This window comes from Crinia signifera, chromosome 5, assembly GCF_055691185.1.
Source record: "Crinia signifera chromosome 5, ASM5569118v1, whole genome shotgun sequence".
Lineage (NCBI taxonomy): Eukaryota > Metazoa > Chordata > Amphibia > Anura > Myobatrachidae > Crinia > Crinia signifera.
The window spans coordinates 79,425,552-79,446,007 of record NC_139221.1 but is presented as its reverse complement, the minus strand read 5'-3'; the positions used below and the strand labels follow the sequence as shown (position 1 = coordinate 79,446,007).

General features: G+C 42.1%; 1 protein-coding gene across 2 annotated transcripts in view; it reads left to right on the top strand.

Annotated features, from left to right (window-relative positions):
* LAMA3 (laminin subunit alpha 3) overlaps nucleotides 1–20,456 on the top strand; it is a 208,285-nt gene that overhangs the window by 68,606 nt on the left and 119,223 nt on the right. For both annotated transcript variants that reach the window (XM_083187511.1, XM_083187512.1), the window contains exons 11-18: nucleotides 2,610–2,678; nucleotides 5,867–6,004; nucleotides 8,945–9,079; nucleotides 9,212–9,346; nucleotides 10,239–10,376; nucleotides 14,868–14,914; nucleotides 17,262–17,361; nucleotides 19,214–19,266. In XM_083187511.1, coding sequence (XP_083043637.1) covers nucleotides 2,610–2,678; nucleotides 5,867–6,004; nucleotides 8,945–9,079; nucleotides 9,212–9,346; nucleotides 10,239–10,376; nucleotides 14,868–14,914; nucleotides 17,262–17,361; nucleotides 19,214–19,266 — 815 coding nt within the window. The remainder of the gene's footprint in view (nucleotides 1–2,609; nucleotides 2,679–5,866; nucleotides 6,005–8,944; nucleotides 9,080–9,211; nucleotides 9,347–10,238; nucleotides 10,377–14,867; nucleotides 14,915–17,261; nucleotides 17,362–19,213; nucleotides 19,267–20,456) is intronic.

Here is a 20,456-nt window from a genome sequence, read left to right as displayed (position 1 = left end):
GGGAATTAAAAAGAAAAGAAGTTCAAAAGACAGATCAGATTTCTGTGCGTTCCTGTGGGAAATGAAGAGACTCAGTTCATGGCACTAGAGCAGTTTAGTGCAGTGGAAGCAATACAATGTAGCGCTGAGTACAAGTGAGGATCGGGGATTGGGATAGGGTTAGGTTGTGCATATGTACTGATTCCTAACCATTGATAATTACTGAATGCTGCAGGTACAGCAGTGTGCGTTGGTGAATGGGATCAGAAGGATCCTGGCCTGGAGTAACTGCTAAACTTCACTTATTGCACATTATACTTTCTGAAGGCTAGTATCGTGTCAGATTATTCCGGTGGTGCTTCTTTTCTCTTAGTTGGCACTACTGTAGTTATTTACTGCGGTGGCAGAAATGCAAAGTGTATGAATATGCAGCATTAAGCTTAGCAACTCATAGCAACAATGTTATGTGATACATATTGTAAGTGAATTATATATGATAGAGTTTATATATAGTATTTGCTATATTGGCCGCTGAAGTTATGAAGGTAATTGTATCTGTAGTTATCATGTTGCAGATGATCCCTTGACTCAATACACCATGGCCTTTATTTAGATCTGATGGCAGTACAAATTTGGGTACTTGTGTATTGTCACGGCGCCCAAGATTTCCATCGTAGGGCATCGTATTGGTAGCATCGCATGCGATGCAATGTGATTTGATCCATTTTTTAATTGTACAGGCACCCTGATGGGTGATTACTATGTTAAATGCACCCCCATTGTTAACGCCACCCCACTATCAACGCCAACCCGAAGCGTGGCGAGCTTTTTACCAAAAAATGCATTAACCTCATGAGTGGTGCGTTTTTCTGGGTACTCCAATTTCGTGGTAGGTTAATTGGCTCCCAGCAGAATGAACAATAAAATGAATGTGTGTGCGTGCACATGTGGTAGGGAATATATAGTGTAAGCTCCACTGGGGCAGGGACCAATGTGAATGTTCAGATATTGGGGGAGATTCTCTAAGAATCTCCGCCCCCTTCGCCGCCCATCGCATTTATAATTATCGCATATGTTGTAACATATGCGATAATTAAGGCAAAGGACAGCTCTTGCGTTAAGAGCTGTCCTTTGCGGTGAGAGTCGCCGGGTCCCAGCAGGTCCCGGCGGCTCCCCCCTCACTCACACACCCGGCGCTGCTGCTGCTGCGCCGGGCTCTCCACCTCCCTGCACCCGGAAGAGGATCAGTGCAGGGAGGAGGTCACAGGTCCGGGCAGCACAGCTCTGTGCTGCCCGGACACAGGTGAGGGGGGAGGGGGCGATGCGGGTCGGCGGAGGGTCACGGTAGATGCCCATTGGGCATTTTTCTGGTGATGCCCCCCGCCTCGGTAACCCGGCGGGGGATGCTTACAGCATCCCAAAATGCGGTAAAAATCCCGATAACTGGGTTTTTACCGCATTTTTCGCTTAGAGAATCTCCCCCATTCTCTGTAAAGTGCTGCAGAATATGTGTGTGCTATATAAATAACTGATAATAATAATAATAATAGTATGTCTTTAATGGTCTGTGAAATATATAAGTATATTCTTTATAGAAATGTCATTATAACGATGTGGATGTTTATGTTTCTTGGAATTACATTATCTATAAAGCTTTTAAAGTTCAAAACGCATCGCATTGGATAGAATCGCACCGTGTACCTGCGGGGATGCGATGCGCGTCCCCGCGGGTACAATATTGTATAGCACAAAAAGTATCTGCAGGCAGTACTTTTTGTGCTACATCGCATCGCATCACTTTTGTAGTACATGCGATGTGATGCAATGTACATTATTTAACTATAAACTAAGCTATAAGCTAAATTCACATCGCATCGCACCCTCACAGTACAGTAGATTGCAACGCATCGCATCCCCCTTCAAGTGCCAAAATCGCACGGCACAAATGAAGTACAAGACGCACAGCACACATATCAGCACGAGTATGGGCACCTTTAGTGAAAGCTAAACCTGATGTAAATATTGATAAATAAGGTGACACAATGTTTGATATGAGGGAGGTTGCATGGCAACAAGATACTGCGTGAATCACTATCTGGAAATAACCTGCAGATCTAGGTGATACAACCTACAATTCAGGCCTAATATCCAGGCTGCTAATCAAGATTTCCTATGCTGCCAACAGTTCATAAATCGATTTAAAGAGAGGAAGAGTTTGTACAATAGATCAATTTGTCTGCAATGGAATACCACAAGGAGCACATGGTACATTTTTAATCAATCATCTCTGGTTCAAAATAATGCCTTATTGCAGTAGTTCCCAACCCTGGTCCTCAAGTACCCCCAACAGTGCACGTTTTCCAGGTCACCCAGCAGGTGCACTCATTATTCAGGCACATTTAAAAAGATCCACAGGTGGAGCTAATTATAGCACCTGTGATTCTGTGTGGAGACCTGCAAAACATGCACTGTTGGGGGTACTTGAGGACCAGGGTTGGGAACCACTGCCTTATTGTATAATGTTTGAATGCTTTTTATTCTTGCCTTTATTACTATCTTTGAAAAATTGTCTTCAAGAAAATGCAAACATTGTCTAAAATGTATTTACGTGTTTCTTTATGTATTTGTAGGAATTCCATTCTATCCTGTCCCTTCCACGTCCTCCATTCATGTGAGACCAACGGCTGGTAGCATAAAAGGTAGGCTGTTCCTCATGAGATGGTGCAGGGTACATACGGATGATCAGCATTCGGGATGGAATCCCGTGCTCTGTCCCTTAAACCTAACCACACCCCCTGCCCCACAGCCTAAACCAGTGTTAGCCATCTCCAGTCCTCGAGAGCTACCAACAGTTCACATTTTCCAGACAACCTAGCTGCTGCACAGGTGCACTCATCACTCACTATCACATTTTACAAGATCCACAGGTTCAGCTAATTACTTTCATTTGTGATTCTGGGAGGAGACCTGGAAAACATTAACTGTTGGTAGCTCTCGAGGACTGGAGTTGGCTACCCCAGGCCTAAACCTAACCTCCCTTTAAGGGTACATTACTAAGATGGGAATTCTATTGAAGATAGGATGTTGCCCTTCGCAACCGATCAGATCCTACTTCTTATTTATTTAGCAGCTCATAAAAGATAATAATCTGATTGGTTACTATGGGCAACATCCCATCTTCAATAGGACTCCCATCTGAGTAAATTTACTCCTAAAGGGGCATACACACGTAGAGATCTGTGCTAAGCAATTTTGCTAAACTATTTTGCTAAGCAATTTTGCTGGTTTCAAGATCTCCCATGGGGAGCACATACACATGCAGAGATTTGTGCTAAGTGATTTTGCTAAGCGATTTTGCTAAGCAATTTAGCAAAAAAGTCAGGGTAATGGTTCAGAATGAGAGATTGTGATCAGTATCTCTCATTCTGTACACACAGAGAGATTTGCAGTCATTTGCTAAGCAATCTGACTAGATTGTGACTGCATGCACTGACTTAGTTAGCAAGAGATATTTAATCTCTCGGAGCATACACACGGAGAGATCTGTGTTTACTTTCTAAGCAATCTAGTAAGATTGCTTAGAAAATAGCACAAATTTGCTCCGTGTGTACACCCCTTATGTGCCCTACACTAGCCCTCTCTTCCTGCACATAGGGCCTAATTCAGCACGGATTGCTAATGTGAGAATTCACAGTGGACTGCATGGAGAAAGCCACCACCCAGACAGACAGATAGAAAAGACGTCCTTGCTAAATTGTGAGAGAATTGAGAATGGATCGCTAATCGCAATCCATTGTCAAATAAATTCCCCTTGCACATGTAGTAATTCTATCATCTCACAATTTGTGAATTTCTGATTAGCAATCCATGCTGAATTAGGCCCATTATTTGCTATGCAGATATAGACAATTACAATAAAATGCGACATGCCTATATTTTGTGTGTAATTTTGACTGTGTCTGCATACCAGATTATGTTACACTGTTTGGCTGAGAAACATTGTAGCATAACATATGTTGCATATGATTTTAATCAGTACAAGCTGTTTGTGCATCCAATCCACATAGTGAAGTGAATAAAATGCATTTAATGGTAAAAAGGGCAAAAATAACATGTACAGTACATGAGCTATTTAGAAAGATCCAACTATAATGTGCATTTTTAAGGTTACAGTTGTTTTTATGCTTATTTGTTGCGCGTGTGCTGTGGTTGTGTTTAGACCATGCTCAAGAGCAGAAATCAGGAATCAGCCAGTAATTAGCCAGGAATTACAACAGGACTTGGATCTGCTGTGAAGCAAAGCATTTTTTATATTTTCTATTGAGTCGGACTGATTACTGCTTTTCTTGCTGGAAGGTTGATGCCAGTATTTCTCTTCCTGCTAAAGCAATGTATGTATAAACACCTTGTTTGCCAGAATGAGGGAAAGAACTCTCCCCCCTCCAATGATTCCTGTCAGCCTCCACAGTCCATAAGCCTAGTACTGATGCGCTGTGTCTCACTGCTCGGCCGGCTCCTGTGGGCATATGCAAGATCTCGCTACTATCATCAGATCTCCCGAGTGCAGCCCGGAGCTGGCAGCAGCCAGGTAACAGTGACTTTTAATAGGGTACGACACCTGCAGTGCTTATAATGTTAGGGGCACATAGCGCCCCTCTCTTTTCACACACATTGGCGCAGTCATACATGGGGGAGAAGCAGTGTCAGTGCACATAACGTGCTCTAATACCACTTCTACCCATACATCTGCCCCACTGGTCTTTTACCTGAAACATATACCGTCTTTAATAGAGGGAGGCATTGTCAGACTCCATACCCCTTCCCTTGCCTGAATATCACCAGGTCTTCTTACTTTTTTTATTTTTTTCAAACTGTTGGATTCCATAGAGCTGAATTCCATTCCCTGGAAGAGTGGCTCTTGTTGGCAGTCTCCGCTGCTAGTAGTATTTTGGAGCTGCTTATTTTTCTCATCTCCCAGTGACACACCACTATTCTTAAGACCAAACCTTCCTAAGAACCATCTAAGTACTCTCTGGGATAAATCTCCAGAGGAAAATGATTCACTTCACTTTCTGAATGTGGTAATAGTCCATAGGACTCCAGTAATTGCACAGGATGGATGACCTATCAGTCCTTAAGGATGTCCACAAGAGAGATTGGTCGGTATCTAAACAGAGTTTAGGGATGGCAACTACTTTGTTAATTGGACAGGAGTATTTTTGTGCAGAACACTTGTTCCCGAAAATGTTAGAGTGCATTCCCCAAGATTGTTGGGTGCCTTATGGCCGGGGGCTACTGAGCGGATGTCCTGTTGCATTCTGGTCTTGGGCACACATGTTCATTACGTTGTGATGCAACATGTTTTTGACCTAAGATGACACCTTTTCGGAGCAAAGCCTCCCTTAGAGACAGCTGTAGAGTATACAGTATCTCAAATGGAAAGACAACTTGGAATTCTGTACTTGCATTAAAGAATTATTTTCTGTGAGTCATGTGGGGATTGCTGGAAGCACAGCCTTTACACTCTTCCGACTGTTATTGTTGTCTTGGTCCTGATTCGTAGAGTAGATTCACTGGCCTCGGTAGCACGATCTTGCTGGTAATCTGAGGGTCAGCAAGCAGATCACTGAAGTTGGCAGTAGGTGGCCTTTTACTTAAGACACCTCCAACAATTTTGTACTGCCGATACAAACAAAGATGAGTTCCAGTCTAAAAATTCATACTATAACATCCTTAAGCTAACATGGACTTGTCAAATAATGCAATAAATATATCTTCATCCATAAAAAACACAGATATTTAAATGTACATATGAGATGTTACTAACCTACCTATGCAGGATATATATGTGACGATGACCTCCAATGAACTTTGTTTCCTTTTCCAGGTTGTAATTGTACAGGAGCCGGTGCATTAAGCCATAACTGTGACAGACTGACAGGACAGTGCCCTTGTCGTGCTGGATTCCAGGGTACAGCTTGTGATACATGTGATACTGGATATTTCCATTATCCGTTCTGTCAACGTAAGTATTGGGTTCCCATTAAAAGTGGGTCAAAAGAGAAAAGGGTCTCACTTAAGTTTTATTTTTAAGCAATATTGTGAATGTCACATATTTTACATGTAACATTTCATTAACTAAATTAACATCCCGTAAATTGGGTCTTATTTATGTTTCAAAGAAATTGCATAGTCGCCAAGTCTTTAAATGCAAATGCTACAGGGTACATGCCTCCTGTTTGCATGTGCGAGATCTGAGTTCTACCGCTGAGCATGCAGTCTTGGATTGCTATTCTCAGTTTGCAATGGTTTCAGGCATCAGCTGGACTGCATCAGCTGAAGGTTACCCAGGCTGGCTCTTGGATCCAGACACACTGGTCCAGGAAGTGTGCATCTCCATTTTGAAGAAAAGTATCGGGTGACACCCCTGCTCTGCCCCCCAAATGCCGCTGACAGGGGGTTGAGAGCAATATTGCAAGATCCATTGTGCATATGCGCAGAATGGGTCTGCCGCCTGCGCATTTATAGGCACACCATAAGATTTGCACATGAATGTGAATTAGGCCCAAATTGCGACCGCAGTATGTTTGGTATGTCTGATAAGAAATATAGCCTTTGATAAATTAATAAAATACTGTAAAATGTATGCCGATATTTCAATCGATATATAAAAGGTAAGGCAAACAGTTATGAGGTCATCGTACAGTATTTATGGAGAGTACAGATTGGCATAAATCACAAAGCATGTGTGGACTGCCAGTTAATACCAAACTACTGGAATGCTTTGAAATAATACAACCGATCACTGAAGATCAATAAATAGCCAAACCCATACGCACATTACTCTCCATCAGCTTACATTGGTTTTACACTATTTTATGTTGCAACTGTTTCTGCTTTAAAGTATAAGAGGACATGTTTTTATAGCAGGGTTGCCGACTTTTTAATGCTCCTCTCCGGGAGAAGCCCGGAGTGGAGACGTTCCTTACCCGATCGGGGGGCGGGGCTTGACGGTGACGTCATTAAGCCCCACCCCCACTACGGGAAATAGTAGAAATTACTGATATCCATGGAGGGGGCGGGGCTAAAATGACGCGATTGTGCCATTTTAGCTCCGCCCCCTCCTCTGAGACCCGCGGATTGCGGCATTTACATGCCGCGATTCGGTGGGTTCAGGGGGGTCCCCCAGATTCCGGGAGGGTTGTCCACCCTTCCGGGGGGCCGGGAGGGGGACCCGATTTTCGGGAGACTCCCGGGAATTCCGGGAGGGTCGGCAACCCTGTTTTATAGTAGTGAAAAGCCCTTTCCCAGTGATAACAGGGCTAACATGGCTTTTTTACTGATTGACTTTCTGTCTCACTTCTCAGAAAATTTATGTAATCTTAGGATGATGTGGAGAGGCTGCTGGGAGAAGAGGAGCAAAGAAGTCTCCTCACTTCCTCCACATCCTCTCTGCCCCCTCCACTGTAACTGGTTAATCAGATTCCTCAGGACTGCCGCAGAGAGAAGGCAGAACTTCCATGCTGTGATTGTAACTGCATATGAAAACCCTGTAATGTAGCATTTTGTATGCAGATACAACTGCAGTCAAACACAGACAGAATATTGGCATATATATTGGCATATATTGGAATATATATCATTTCATCACCAAGGTCTGCTTGTGCATCATACGCATTTATTGGCATATATTGGAATATATATCATTTCATCACCAAGGTCTGCTTGTGCATCATACGCATTTTGAGCCAAAAAAAGCCACCCGATGTTAGAAGAGTTGAACGGGAATAGATGGCTCATTCACATCACATATCTCGTGGTACATGGAGTATTGAGGCTAGATCTGTAATGTGAAATAAAATGTAACATGACATGTGGCTATTAAATTATTAGAAAAAGAAACCATACATTGGGGCAGATGTATTAAGCCTGGAGAAGAGATAAACTGGAGATAAGGTAAAAGTAGATAAAGCACCAGCCAATCAACTCCCAACTGTCATTTTCAAACACAGCTCAATGGCCGGTGCTTTATCTCCTTTCACTTTATCTAAACTTTATCTCCAGTTTATCTCTTTTCCAAGCTTAGGGCCTTATTCTAGTTCACTCTTTCTGACAAAATCCTTCAAATGCTGGCCACACATCAGACCAACTTTCATTCAACCATCCAACTAGTTGCTTGGATAGAATAAAATATGGTACTGGATGGGAGCAAAGGACAATCAGAAATGTGCTCACAAACCCAGGAAAATGGACAAAAACATTCAGTCAAATTGTTGAAATCAAACAGGTTCAACTACAGTACCGTGTCTGAGCAACAGTTTTTGTCCTTTTCCAGATTTTGGGAGCATATTTCTGAATTAAATATTACATTTGCTCCCATCCAGTACCATATATTTATTCCATCCAAGCAACTAGTTGGATGGTTGGAGGAAAGTTGGTCTGATGTGTGGCCAGCATTAGATGGACAAAACCATGTACACTGAGGGTGGGGCAGATGTTACTTGTGCAGATATAATTAGATTTGGGTGGGGTTTTACTTCAAATTGAGATCTATATTGCAGTGTAAAAATAAAGCAGTCAGTATTTACCCTGCACAGAAACAAAAGAACTCACCCAAATCTAATTCTCTCTGCACATTTTACATCTGCCCCCCTGCAGTGCACATGGTTTTGTCCATCTAAAAAGGATTTTGTCAGAAAGAGTGAACTAGAATAAGGCCCTTAATACATCTGCCCCTGTGTGAGTTAAAAGGGAGTGGTAGAACGTTCAATTTGGACTATGCCATCTATATATATATTAAAGGTTGCATTTTTAGTTTGATTCAGTTTACAATAAGAGGTGTTTCTGCCTGGAATTTTATTACTGTTTATAGTGGACTCTATTTCTTGGCAGTGGCAAATGCAATATATAATTTTACAATGTCTTGTTCCTCCATGTATAAAGGCTATTTCCTTTAATTGTGTAGGATGTAATTGCAATACTGCTGGTGTGCTCCCTGCGGTATGCAGTCCTACTGGGAAGTGCCTGTGCAAGTTTATGGTTGAGGGGCCACTCTGTGACCAGTGCCGTGCAGGTTACCATTCATTTCCCAGCTGTAATGGTGAGAGTTCTGGATATGTATATGTATATATGTATGTATGTATGTATCTATGTCTCCATGCATGTATGTATGTGCATTGCAGTTGGGGATGTATTAAATGTTGCTGTGTTCCGTTTTCTTTTGTAACTCTAGAATGTGACTGCAATGTGATTGGTTCTGCTGGCCCTTCATGTGGATCTATAGGAGAGTGTTTCTGTCTCCCTAACTACGCTGGCAAATTATGTAATGAATGTGCACCTAACTATTACAACTACCCAATCTGTATACGTAAGTATAACAATTGATATGAATTTCATGGCTATGGTGGATCTGATAACCTTGATCATCAAACTTGTATTGCAAAATTCTGTATAGTGGTCAGTGGCATCCTTACCTGATGTGACTCCCGGTGCGGGGGTGGGGCTGGTTCTTTGCACGGTGAATGTGCGCATGCCGTCGTGGGTGTAGGATCCCAAACCCCTGTTTTCCTGGAGATCCAGGCTGCTCCCAGAGGCCAGTCAGTATGAAGTTCCAGTTCCTACACCGTGACAAGAGCCTGGTGCTGCATATATTGTTACAGTGCAGCTCTGAGCAGGAGTCAGTACTTATCAGTCAGTGTCATGAACTAATCATACAATTTCCTTAAATTACTGTGTTACTGAAGTTTTTCATGTTTTTTTTTTAAGGTGGTTTTTCATACTTTACTATCCACGTGGACATAGAGTGGGAATATACCATGGGGTTATTCTGGTTGATTCGCAAGGCTGCGAATTTGTAGCTTTGCAAGTCCACAGAACCCCGCCTTGCGAATAGTGGCCTGGCACAATTCTTCACATTTTCTGGTATTGCTCGGTTGTACGCCCCTTTTGGTTACCGGTGTTTAGTGTCATCTGTGCTGCATATACTGTATCCATTATCCCTGATCCAGCTTTAGCTCTGCTCTATTGGTATCACCTAGTTTGGACATATCTTACCCTCGGCTAGAGCTGCTATTACCCAACAATGGAAGTTGGTCCTTCTCCATACCCAGTTTTGCAATGGAGACTAGCGATGTTCCATATGGCTTGTTTTCATATATGCTCAATGAAAATGTATTATTGAAGAAGAAAAAAACTATATACAATAAAACAAGTATAGTATTGATGAATGTGTTGTTAATACTGTTTCATGTTTTATTTAGCATGCCAATGTTCAACTCAAGGCGCCTATAAAAGCACGTGTGACCCTATAACTGGTCAGTGCGAGTGCAAGCCAGGGGTCATTGGACAAAAGTGTGACAGCTGCTCATCAGCTTTAGATGATTATCCATATTGCCAAGGTATGTGCTTCTATTCTGCCATCACTAACACTACACCATGGAACACCTTGTAGATTAATTATGTGGCACAAGAGTAAAGGACAAGCTAGATATGAAGAACAGGCAGATTGCACAATTGTAACAAGATTCTTGCCATAATCCGCGACAGAGATTTGTGCGTGTGTGAATTGGATTAGGAGGACAACAACAGAGATGGGGGTGGGGATGAGCTGGTCAAAGGGTATACGGTCACTAGGTCTACAAAAACTAGGTCGACTAGCATGAAAGTCGACAGGGTCATTAAGTCGATATGAGGAAGGTTGATAGTCAAAAGGTCAGCATGGGGTTTTTCTCTTGTTTTTTGAGCCGACATGTGCCGACAGGTGGTATTTCATGCCCTAACATCCACTATGGCGTGGTGGGAGAATAAAATAGTGTGCCGAGCATGGCACTGTGTCGACATTTGGGACAAAAAAGTGAAAAACCCCATGTCGACCTTTTGACTGTTACTCTTCCCCATGTCCACCTAATGACCCTGTCAACCTAACCCCATGTCGACCTTCATGCACCTATTTTATCGACCTAATACTTGGTGCAGGGGTTTAACGGCGAGGGTTGCTTGATTTCCCTGCCATTTAACCCCCTCGCCAGCTGCATTGAATACACCCCATAGAGATACATTTTCTAAAAAGTTCTGTTGTAGATGGAATGCTGCCCACAGCAACCAATCAGATTCTATCTCTTCTATTCTAGAAGCTGCTAACTGAATAAGAAGGAGACTCTGATTGGATAGGCATGAGCCAGGCTAGGTGATTTTTTATTAGTCATTACGATTTTTGTATTTTTTACAACTGACCAGTAGGCAATATTAATGTTGTGCCTAGGGGCAGTCTAACCCATTAATCTGCATATGGGAATTATATGACAACATTTATGTTTTCTACATAGCCGATATATTCTTAATTATATTCTTATATAACTTAGGGGCTTTTTAGCTCACCACTTTCTCCCCAGCACCTATAGGACTGGTTGTGTTTTTTCCTCGCTTTACCGTTTGCCCGGTATTCTTAGATGTCTGATAACAATTAGTTCTGGGTAATTTGTGCCCACAGCCACTACAGCTTATTCTACAAATATTTCTTTGGCATATTTCCTTTAGTGGTTTAGACATCTGGGATCACATCCAGGACATCACTACTAAACAATTACATTTTCTTGTTTCCTAAGCACTATCAGGAACAAGAAATATGTGACATTTTATTCAGCTTTGTGGTAAACTTCCATGGGAACCCGGTAGAGGGACAAAGAACTTTTGTTGGGTTTAACACTTGCAAGTTGTTTTATAGATAGATCTCATGAGATTGTTAATCAAGTACTTTTTATTACAAGTGTATAAAAACTTATTCCAGTAGGCTCCTTTGTTAAACAAACAAATGAGAAATATTCTGGATGTTTTCCACCTGTTTATTAGCCCAGCTGTGTAACTACTCACTTGTACTATCAGTGATGACAACACGCAGTTCTTGACAGGTATTTGTGTAATGGAACATACTCCAATATTTAATTAGTCATTTCCTATGATAGGATATTCTAATCAGAACCCTTTGGGATTTACCTGCTGAATGGATTTTGTTTTTCTCTAACTCAGTAAGCAATTTTTGTGTCTCTCATTGGTACATTGTTATTGTCCTGCTATCCTCTTACCTTCATGCTGGTACGTGTGCTGGTGTCTGTTTTCATTTATCTTGTCTCATACAATATATGTACATTTACTCCATGCTTCTGTTGGTTTGTTATGTTATGGAAACTTCACCGTGATCCATCCTTTCTGTGACACGGCCCTTAGTTGAAATATGTCTAATGCTGGGCATACGGGGGGCCAGATTTACTAAGCTTCAAAAGTGATAAAATGAAGAGTGATAAACAGCCAGCCAATCAGCTCCTACCTGCCATGTCACAGACTGTGTTTGAAAAATTTCAGGCTGGAGCTGATTGGTTGGTTGTTTATCACTCTACATTTTATCACTTTTGAAGCTTAGGGCATCTGGCCCTTTATCAGATAAATTACTCATTTTATCTGACAGTTTTCCCAGGATGCCATTCAACAGGACCTGTGTGACAGGATTCAGATTTTTGTGTTCACACATAGGAGGTGATTCTGGTCCCTACTCACCGTTACGAACAGTGAGAGATGTTTGGCAACTGCACATGCGCATAATTATTTAAGCGCATGTGCAGCCGCTTGGTGCGTGCGGCCATGGTGAATTAACTATTCGCCGGCCACTCACACACAGCACTACGGGTGAAGGCATGGGGCGGTGGGCAGTTGCCTTGCCTATGGGAACGCCCAGTGTTACACTGGAGAGTGTCTTAGATCTGTGTGCACTGTAAAAAAAAAAAAATTTGATGGTTCAATGATGATTTCTTACCCGCACGTAATCTGCGAATGGATGTTTATGCAAAACATTCATTCGCATGCGTGTGGGGACATTCGCGGTGCGTGCGGGCGGTGTTTAAAAGACACGCAAAGCTGCAAATTTTGCAGATTTGCATGTCAACCAGAATGAGGGCTATAAGTCGCAAATTGCATTTTAGCTGGATGCTGCAAAGCAGCATCTGTTGTGTCTGGCCAGTGGCGCAGTGATAAGGAAGCAGAGTGTACGAGACAGCCGTACTGTGTGGACACATACATTCACGTATGTTTTCTAGTTACAATCCAGAAATCTGGTCTTCCTGTCATCTTGGGTCCGGTGCATGTGGCATCACCGCATATGTGTAGACGGCCGCATAAAGACATCTGGTGGCTGATCACTGGAATTGCACTCATCTGGAGACGCCACTGCGATTCGCCAAGCTTTTAAAATGTATAGTAACATGGGCTGGCGGTACTTCCGCCATAGGTAGGATGAATGAGCGGCACTAGATCAGTATATGCAGACTCCTTCCTGCCAAACGGGGCCCGCTAAAATGCAATGTGTGGCCCAAGCCTTAGTCCAATGTGAAGGAACCGGGAAAATATTGTTTGCTCTGCCCAGTTCAGCACATGCACTGCTCAATGTGGCCAATTACAAATGATTTGATCTATTCTGTATGCCGGATGGTTTGGCAGGTTCGACAGACTGATAATTTGTGTACTGTAACTCTGGGAAGCATGGGCATTATAGTGATGTGGCCAGGAATGCATTGTGGTCTATGGTAGCGTAATGCTCAGGTGTGTAAACTGCGTGTCACTGGTGCAAAGGAGATGATTTATATTTATGTAGGGTGTGTAAACCTTCTTCTCACTGCGTTTTAGTCTTGGCTATTGACTCTACTCTATGACCTCATTACCTGACTTCAAAATCCAGTTTGTTGGCTTTACATAACACCTCTGACGGCTGCAGATGAAAGCCAGGAACCTACGTTTTTACACCAACTAATCTGTTGCTCAAATAAAGATCCTGGTGCACATCTATCATTATTGTCTACTATTTACATGTTAAGCTCTAATATTTTTAAAATAAGCAATGGCTACTTTTATTTACATATTGCTTTTATGTGCTCTTTCCAACGCACGCAAGAATGCAAGTGAAAATGAATAAGAAAAATATATATTTATAAACTCATGTAGGTTGCTGAGTAATATAGCTCAGTAATATACTGTAGTGTAATCCTGAATTTTGAATGCACTTTCTTTAAAGATGGCCATTCCTCACAGGCTGCAAAGTATAGTAGTTGCTAACTTAACCTTTGAATTATTATTGACACTAAGAACCCGATTCAGCCCTGCACACAGGGCTGCAAACTGGCAGCCCCTTCTGAATGTCAGATGGCCACGCATACGCAAAGTACGCTGTGTGCTTTCGCAAACCGTCCACGCGGAGACAGGCAGCGGCCGTTTGGGGGCGGTAACCCAGCGTCGGGAGGGAGGGACGCTGACGCCAGCAACGGCCTCCATCTCCCCACGGCCATCGCAGTGCTGAATAAGAACGAGCTTACTAAAGTATGTTCAAATGTAGTGCAAAGTGTACACACAGAGGCGTTGTTACAGTGGATTCAGGCATTATCACAAAGGTGGCAGGAAAGTTATATGTGTTCCTGGGTGGTAACTGGGAGGAGGCTAGAAATGAATGCCGAAAAGGGCAAGTCAATGCGTATGGCTGCTTTTACAGATGCACAGCCGCAGGCATGGGAGACCTTGGTCAGACAGAAACTGCACATGCCATAGGGCTGGCGCAAGATTCAATGGGGCGACCAATCTGAACAACATCAAGCATGGTTGATAATTGTGGGCGTGTCAGTTCTTGCACATTTGATTGCACAAGGGGAGGGATTTTTGTGGCATTTGCATAAACTATTTCTTACATTTTTAACTAGATGCAGGATCTGTATAATTTACATGTGTCTGTAATTGAAGTGGTTGGTACATTGGTAAAGAGAACATAAGTTATAAGAGTAAACAGTATCATGTAGTCTTTAACAAATATTATAGTTTTATTGTTTAGTTTGTTCATGTTTTATTTTGTCTCCTAGATTATAATGGTGAGTGTGATCCTCTGGGGACCATTGATTCTCAAGCAGTAAGTTGCATTTAAGTTCCTCAGTGTCAAATCCCTCTCAGTTGCTTGTAAGGCATGTGTGCTAAAGCCTATGTTGATATTAGGGATGGCCTATGGTGCCTTTGCCATCAATGGTTGCCATCGATGGCAAAAGTGCAACGGACCATCGATAGTGTAATACCATTCAGTGGCAAAACTATTCAACATTGTCTAATCATCGATGGTCGATGGCCATCCCTAGTTGATATACAGATGTGTACTCATATATCTTTGCTGCAGTCAGACCAATCGGCCCCTTTTGGCATGTCAGGTTGCACGAGACTCTTCTAGTGTTGGGCGTCTTTTTTGCTATTTTTTGGTAGAAAATGCATCTTAGTTGCAATGTGATTGTAACGTACAGGGACTGTGCTGATTAATGTCATATGACACTTGTATATCTATGTGTGACTGAGGGGGTTATTCTGGTCCCATCGTTCCCCCTGATATTTTGGTAATGTGCATGTACATTTCTGCACATGTGCATACGCCGGGTGCGAGCGGGCATGGCAAGCTGCTAGTTCGCCAGTGCGGGTGGGGGTGTGGGGCGGCGGCGAGAGGAAGTGCCCATGGGGACGCCCAGCATTTCATGGGTGTTCCCATGAAAACTCTGGGCTTTTCAATGGAAATTAGGCAGTGACGTGGCTGCTGGCTGCAGGCAGTGGACTTCAGCGGATGTCAGCTGCCCACCCTGTTCCCATACAGGGAACACGCAAAGATAAGACACCTGAGAGTGCCTTCGTTTTGCGTGTACGTTCCAGATTATTCAATGGTCAAATGATTTGGTCCCACACCCAAGGCTGCAAATGGATGTTTATGCAAAACATCCATTCGCAGCCGTGCAGGGAACTCGGCAAGCGAGGCGGGCGGACGGCTGCATGTGGAATTCAGAGTGCTGCGTGTGGACCAGGCTCCTCCTCAGTGACAGTAGTGCAGCAATGCATGATTAATAATGTAACATGAAGACAACCTGCTTCAGTCTACTAGAAAAATAGGATAAAACAAGACTGGTGAGGTTGAACAAGGACAATGTTAAAGTCCAGAGCTGATTTAAAAAATCTGTGCCACTTTTTGGAAATTGCACTTGACACGTGTCATCCAATCAACATTAGCAATGTGGAGCAAACCTGCAAAAGAGAATGGGCAAATGGCCAGATGCACAAAGCTTGAAAAGTGATAAAATGGAGAATGAAAAACAACCAACCAATCAGCTCCTGCCTGACATTTTTCAAACACAGGCTGTCACATGGCAGGTAAGAGCTGATTGGCTGGCTATTTATCACTCTTTTTCCTATCACTTTTGAAGCTTAGTGCCTCTGGCTCCAAATCACTCAAACAGTGTGCAAACCTGGGACAAAGTTAAATATTACTGCAAGAAGGTGGTTCTTTCGAATACTAGGCTGCATGGTGTTAAATACTTAGCAATCAGCACTTTTTTATTTTTTGTAAAACATAATTAAATGTAAAACCAAATGTAGACAAATCATGAATTATTAGTTTGAAAATTCACTTGAATTGAATTCAATTGAAAATTTGTTTGCAATCTTTTATTGTTTTGTTTAGTACAGATTTGTTTAGTGTTTAGGAGTTAAATTCTTTTTCAAGCTACTATATGTGGCCATTTGATTCAGAAATAATGATTTTCATAACCTAGTTATTTTTTCAGAATTTGTCTCTACACTTTTCTGCGGCCATCTTCCTAAAGCTGGTGGCAAAAGTATGCAAATGCAGCAGCATTCTGGAAGTGCAATAAAAAATGCTGTACTTTAGAATAGAGGACAGTAATGATAACTAAATCACATATTACCTGTTGTTAGAGTAGGGAGGGGAGAACAGAAGTCATTTTAAGAAACACAGAAAAACAATTAAGCACAAGTTAAGTTGATGGTTCCAATGTATTTGTGTTTTCATCTGGGGCATTACGGACGGTGTAATGGTTAGCATTACTGTCTCACAACGATGAGTTCATGGGTTCGATACCCACCAGGTCTCTAACTGCGGAGTTTGTATATTCTCCCCGTGTTTGCATGGGTTTACTCCGGTTTCCTCCCACAATCCAAAAAAATACTGGTAGCTCAATTGGCTTCCAACAAAAGTAACCCTAGAATGTCTGTGTGCGCCTGTACATGTGGTAGGGAATAAAGAGTGTAAGCTCCACTGGGGTAGGGACTGATGTGAATGTTCAACTATACTCTGTAAAATGCTGCGGAATATGTGTGCTCTATATAAGTAACAGTTAATAAATAATAAAAAAAAAAATGCCAAAAATAAAATGTTTTTCCATAATAAGTTTTAATGTACTGTATGCTCTAATTTCTTATTTTATCATTAGGGCCTATGTGAATGTCTGCCAAGAGTGGAGGGTGTAACCTGTGATCATTGCAAACCATTGTACTGGAATTTAGCTAAAGACAACCCACAAGGGTGCACTGGTAAGTGTAAGCACCATCAAGGCATGTTCACACTAGGGGCCAGATGTATCAAGCATCAAGAAGTGATAAAGTGGAGAGTGATAAACAACCAGCTGCTACCTATAATTTTTTAAAGTTTGATACATCTGGCCCTAATAGAGAAAGACCAGAACGAAGGAGCAGATGCACCACAGGAAGACACATTATTTGTGGTTTGTCAGGGCAGATGTAAATTGATGGTCAGGATAACAATCGCAAGCACTAATGAAACATTGTAATTAACTAATAATAAAATGTTGTCATTAAAAATCAGCGCTGTGTAGGAAAAACTTGGCCCTTATTCTGGTTCACTCGAAAAGGCAAATTTCTTTTCAAATTGACAACACCATGTGCACTGCAGGTGGGGCAGATGTAACATGTGCAGAGAGATTAGATTTGGGTGAGTTATTTTGTTTCTGTGCAGGGAAAATACTGACTGCTTGCTTTATTCTTACACAGCAATTTACATTTAAGTTTGAACACACCCCACCCAAATGTAACTCTCTCTGCACATGTAACATCTGCCCCCCCTCCAGTGCACATGGTTTTGTCCATTTGATAAGGAAATTGCCTTTGCCAGTGAACCAGAATAAGGGCCATTGTACATTAAAAACACAATGCTAAAATTCCATAGAGTAGTATTGTTACACAACAAATGAAATGCCCCAGATAGTATCACATAAATAAATAGAAAATGTATTGATTGTCACGCCACACTGAAGTCGTAAGTCTATATACTTTTATTAAACATAGATCATTCATGGGCTATTACTATATCAGTCACTTCTTTCAAAATGATTAAAAACATGAATCCCCATCATCGATCGAAAGAAATCAGACTTGTCTTATGAAGTACTGTCAGGTATTTATAACGGTGGTATTTTTTAACGGTGGAATAGAAATACATTGACATATAAAACAATGCACATGAAAAAAATTCACACTGGTTCAATACAATGTGATGTATATTTTTCTTTGCACCAATATAAAGAAGTTTATAGCATCATACTTACTGGATGATGCTATAAACTTTTTTTATATTGGTGCAAAGAAAAATATACATCACATTGTATTGAACCAGTGTGAATTTTTTTTAATGCGCATTGTTTTATACAAGAAGTCCTGGGTCTCTCAGGATCTTGAAATTCCCGCTTCTTTGGTTATTCTAGAACTGGTATCTTTCTCAGTTGGATGAAATCAGGGCTATTTTTCAGCAGGCTCCAGCAGGAACTGAGGCCCTTATTCTTACAAAATATTTCTTAGATGGACAAAACCATGTGCACTGCAGGTGAGGCAGGTGTTACTTGTGCATAATTAGATTTGGGTGGGGTTTTACACCTGCCTCACCTGCAGTGCACATGGTTTTTCCATCAAAAGGTGCCCATACACGTTATTACAATATATATACAATACAATATCGCATCTCATCGCATCTCGGTTTTGCGATTTGATCAGATGAAATGAGATCTAGTACAAAAAGTATGTGCTGCATATACTTTTTGTACTAGATCTCATCTCATCTTCTCTCATCGCAAAACCGAGATCGGATGAGATGCGATATTGTATACAATAATTGTAACGTGTATGGGCACCTTAAGAAATATTTTGTCAGAAAGAGTGAACTAGAATAAGAGCCTCAGTTCCTGCTGGAGCCTTCTGAAAAATAGCCCTGGATTAAATAGTTTATTGAACGACTGTGATACACATTTGACTTCTTCTGTAGTGTCTCTTCTGTAGTGTCATTGGAAGTATTCAGGCCTGATGTAAATCACCAAACGTACTTTATATCAGCTCTGTTACATACACACTCACTTGAAACATTTTTTGTTTGCAGATTGTTCTTGTGATGTAGATGGAACGATAAGTGGAGTAGGCGAATGCCATCAGGTAATACATAGGCATTGTGAAATGGAATTTTAATTAAACTTCATGGTTTGGGAGTTTTTGTAAACGTTTTATTGTTATTATTGGAAAAATACCGTGTTTGGATAAGGTAATGCAAAAAAAAAAAAAGATTAACTTTCCAAAATTGATCTGCCCTAGATAAAGTGGGTTTATGCCTATTAGGGAAGCTTGGAGCTGTTAGGATCCTCCACAATACTTGCTATAGGTGACTGGCTGCCGTCAACAATAAAAACCTGCAACACTTCTATACGTCGCATGCATCTTGCATAACGAAAGACTCTGGTGAATTTACAGCACCTCTACTAGAGACCTCACCTGTACGCAACTTTTATGAAGACCTCACTCTAGAAATATTCATTGCTCAACCAGGCTGAAAACAGGGACTTTACATCCCACAGTGGCACCCAGGGTCAACTGACTCATGTGCTCCAATCCCCAGAGTCTGTGCAGAGAGTACAGTCACAGGACTATTGGCTCCAAGGCCGACTCGGTCCAGTGGCTCCAAGGCCGATTCGATCCAGTCGCTCCAAGGACGACTCAGTCCACGGCTCTTAGGCCGACTCGGTCCAGTGGCTCTTAGGCCGACACAGTCCACGGCAACCAGACCTCAACAGTCCCTGGCTCCCGGGCCCACACAGTCCTCGGCTCCCGGGCCCACACAGTCCTCGGCTCCCAGGCCGACACAATCCAGCAGCTTCCAGGCCTACACAGTCCAGGGGCCAACAGTCCATCGGTGAACACACTCTCCCAACAGTTCTCTTCTGAATGAGGCATAATGAGGGAGGTAGCAATTAATCCTAAGTTTGATTCAAGGAGCAGCCCTTTCTTCAGAATTGCTAGACAGGATCCTTTTAGAAACAGCACCATTCATCAAGGTGCCTGAGGTACCTGAAGGCAAGTACAGTAGTTTATTCACTGTGGCTGCCAGTTGCAGATCATGTGATTGTGACACAACTCCTGACTAGTAGTATATCCTGGTAACAGGAAAACAACTGCATACGTCCTTCTAGATTTCTAGTTGCTGACGTTTGAGGAAGGATGTTAAATATTCATTCTAACATGCACTATCTATGTAAGAACCAAGATCTTATGGACCCAATCCACAGAACTGCTGTCTAATTTATTGATGCCATGTCTCCATGTATTTCCTTGCCAATCTCCCAAGGTAACAC